At 33.5% G+C, this 2,713-nt stretch overlaps 1 protein-coding gene across 1 annotated transcript; it reads left to right on the plus strand.

The window, feature by feature from the left end:
* Positions 1-709: 709 nt before the first annotated feature.
* LOC145939923 (NADH-quinone oxidoreductase subunit B 2) lies at positions 710-1,983 on the plus strand. The gene is made up of 3 exons (XM_083044566.1): positions 710-779; positions 1,174-1,725; positions 1,826-1,983. Exons 1-3 carry the CDS (start codon positions 761-763, stop codon positions 1,921-1,923), a joined length of 669 nt encoding a protein of 222 aa, XP_082900692.1. The 5' UTR covers positions 710-760; the 3' UTR covers positions 1,924-1,983.
* Positions 1,984-2,713: the final 730 nt, after the last annotated feature.

The raw sequence follows: 2,713 nt of genomic DNA on the forward strand, positions 1-2,713 counted from the left end.
CAACGTCGGTTAACATATTAAACCTCCGGTTAAACTATATCTTTATCTCTTTTCATCATAAAGAGAGATGAAGATATAATTTAACCGGAGGTTTAAATTAACCGACGTTGATAGAGACACGGGTCAAAGATATATAGTTTAATTGGAGGTTATGAAGTTAATCGACGTGAAACTGGCTCTTCTATTCCTCATCTCTCTAGACTCGTAGGAAGAAAACGCGGGAATTGTCGAGTCCATTTTCGTTGGAATGGATTCGTTCATTCCCTCTGGAATGAACTCGTCCATCCCCGCGAGTTTTCTTCTTACGAGAGAGAAATTGCGCGTGTGTCCAAGATATTGAATATATATCATTCGTATCTACGCAAATTTTACATTATGTTATATGATATGTGTATTTTGTAATTCGCTGCATCATATTATATGTATTTTATATCGAACATACCGTTAAATTATATTATTTTCCGCAATTTTTGTCCCGAGTGCGCGACGCATCCAAGTCCTCCGGCTTCTTGAATCGTTCTGGCGACACTCGTCGAGAGGGCGCTAGCGCACGGCGAGTGTCTCGAATACGTCACGTGACGTCACTCTCGTACTGCGAGTTGAAGATCGATATATCGCATTGAAGTTGACCAATCGGAACGAAGAGATTGCATCGATTTCTTCGCCCTGATTGGCGGAACGACGAACGATTAATCGCGATTGACGCATGCGCAGTCGCGATGTGGCGAACGTCGAACGTCTTCGTGACGTGAGGTCGAAGATGTTTCGTTCCGTTACACGTGAGTTTTTTTTACTATAAATTATACCAATAGTTGTCAATTAAATATCTTTACATTCTATTCGGACGCACTATTAAGCATAATATGTGTATTTAATCTTGTGTAGATGAAAATACTACGTTGATCTAGAATGATGAATGATTGATAATTTTGAAGTGAATTTTTCGATCTCGTCTTTGCTTTTTGTTTTGATACTGTTGTTGCATAAGATTGCATCTGATATATATCATAATATCTAATGCGCACTTGTTTATTTGCCTAGTTAAAATTTATTTTATTTTGATACTTTTTAAATATAATATCTATATGACAAACGCAGCTAACTCATATTTATTATGTAAACACGTAGTGATACATTGATCTTTTCTTACATTCTTTCGATTCTTTTTCACAGATAACGTGCCACAGGGACTGGTGTCCCTAGTGCGCAACAATGTGGCATCGTCAGGATGTGCTGCTGCTACCACAAAGATTCAGACTAAGGATATGGCAACGGAGTCATCTGTGCAGAAGGCAAAGACTCAGTTGCCAGAGAAACCTAAAGTTGAGCCCTACAGTCCATTTCGACCCAATAATATGGCAGAGTATGCCTTAGCTAGAGTGGATGACCTGTTAAATTGGGGCCGCAAGGGATCAATATGGCCAATGACTTTTGGTTTAGCTTGCTGTGCTGTAGAGATGATGCACATTGCGGCACCTAGATATGACATGGACAGGTTTGGCGTTGTATTCCGTGCTTCTCCTCGACAGTCAGATGTTATTATAGTCGCTGGTACTTTGACGAATAAAATGGCACCTGCGTTGAGAAAGATCTACGATCAAATGCCTGAACCACGATGGGTTATTTCCATGGGAAGTTGCGCAAATGGAGGTGGATATTATCATTATAGTTATTCTGTGGTCAGAGGTTGCGATAGAATTATACCCGTGGACATTTACGTACCAGGTAAACTTATATCTATTTGCTTAGTTGTGTCGATCAACAACTATTAATTTTATTTATTTATTATTATTATGTCTACTATATTAAAACCTCAATATTGCAGGTTGTCCCCCAACAGCTGAAGCATTGTTGTATGGTGTCTTACAATTACAGAAAAAGATAAAACGTATGCAAACCACACAAATTTGGTACAGGAAATAATGTACAGTATCTACGACATCTATAGTTCTGTGTGTAATAAATGTATAAATTATTTGAAAATTGTAAGTTATATAATTGATATACATATACATATAATTAAGTAATAGAAAATTATAGATTGTCCAAAAATGTGGTTGATCAAATAAATCACATTTTAATAAAAATATTTCTTATTACACTAATTCTTACTTTGGGGGACATGTAAATAAAAAAGGGATATACCTAATATAATAAATCAAATATATCACACTTTGCTAAATATAAGAGAAACTATAAAATTTAGGAAAATGTGATATTTTCAAAAAGGTTCTTTTTTGTTTTATCTGAGATTTTATAAAGTTACAATTTTATAGAATATATCAGCAAATTTTTAAAAATATGCCTAATATTCTTGTAAATGTAATTAATGTAAAACCAAATATATTTGTTTTATTGCATATAATTTGTGTAGCCAAAATAATGAGTAATTAAACCTGATAATTTTAATATATATTTTTGAGTTTTTTCAACATTATATAATAAAGAAAGAAGATACAACTGTACATATAATTAAACTTGTATGCAATAATGTGTAAAATTTTATCTCTTTATTTTTTGTCAAAAAAGATCTCTATTTATCAGTTTATATTTTTTATTTTTTTCAAAAGAAAGCAATGTATAACATCAGGGACTCTTTAATTATATAATGATTTGAATAGTAGCACTTATACATTATTAATATAGTGCTTAACGTATAAAGAAACAAATTACAAAACATGATTTATACTGTCTTTATGTTGTGATAACAATG

This window comes from Prenolepis imparis, unplaced genomic scaffold (genome assembly GCF_030444845.1).
Source record: "Prenolepis imparis isolate NDT839.2.m4 unplaced genomic scaffold, iyPreImpa1.0 SCAF_8, whole genome shotgun sequence".
Taxonomy (NCBI): Eukaryota; Metazoa; Arthropoda; class Insecta; order Hymenoptera; family Formicidae; genus Prenolepis; species Prenolepis imparis.

Coding starts and splice junctions, on each gene's coding strand:
- LOC145939923 (XM_083044566.1), top strand. Junction 1,726..1,825: donor CGTGGACATTTACGTACCAG/GTAAACTTATAT, acceptor TCAATATTGCAG/GTTGTCCCCCAACAGCTGAA.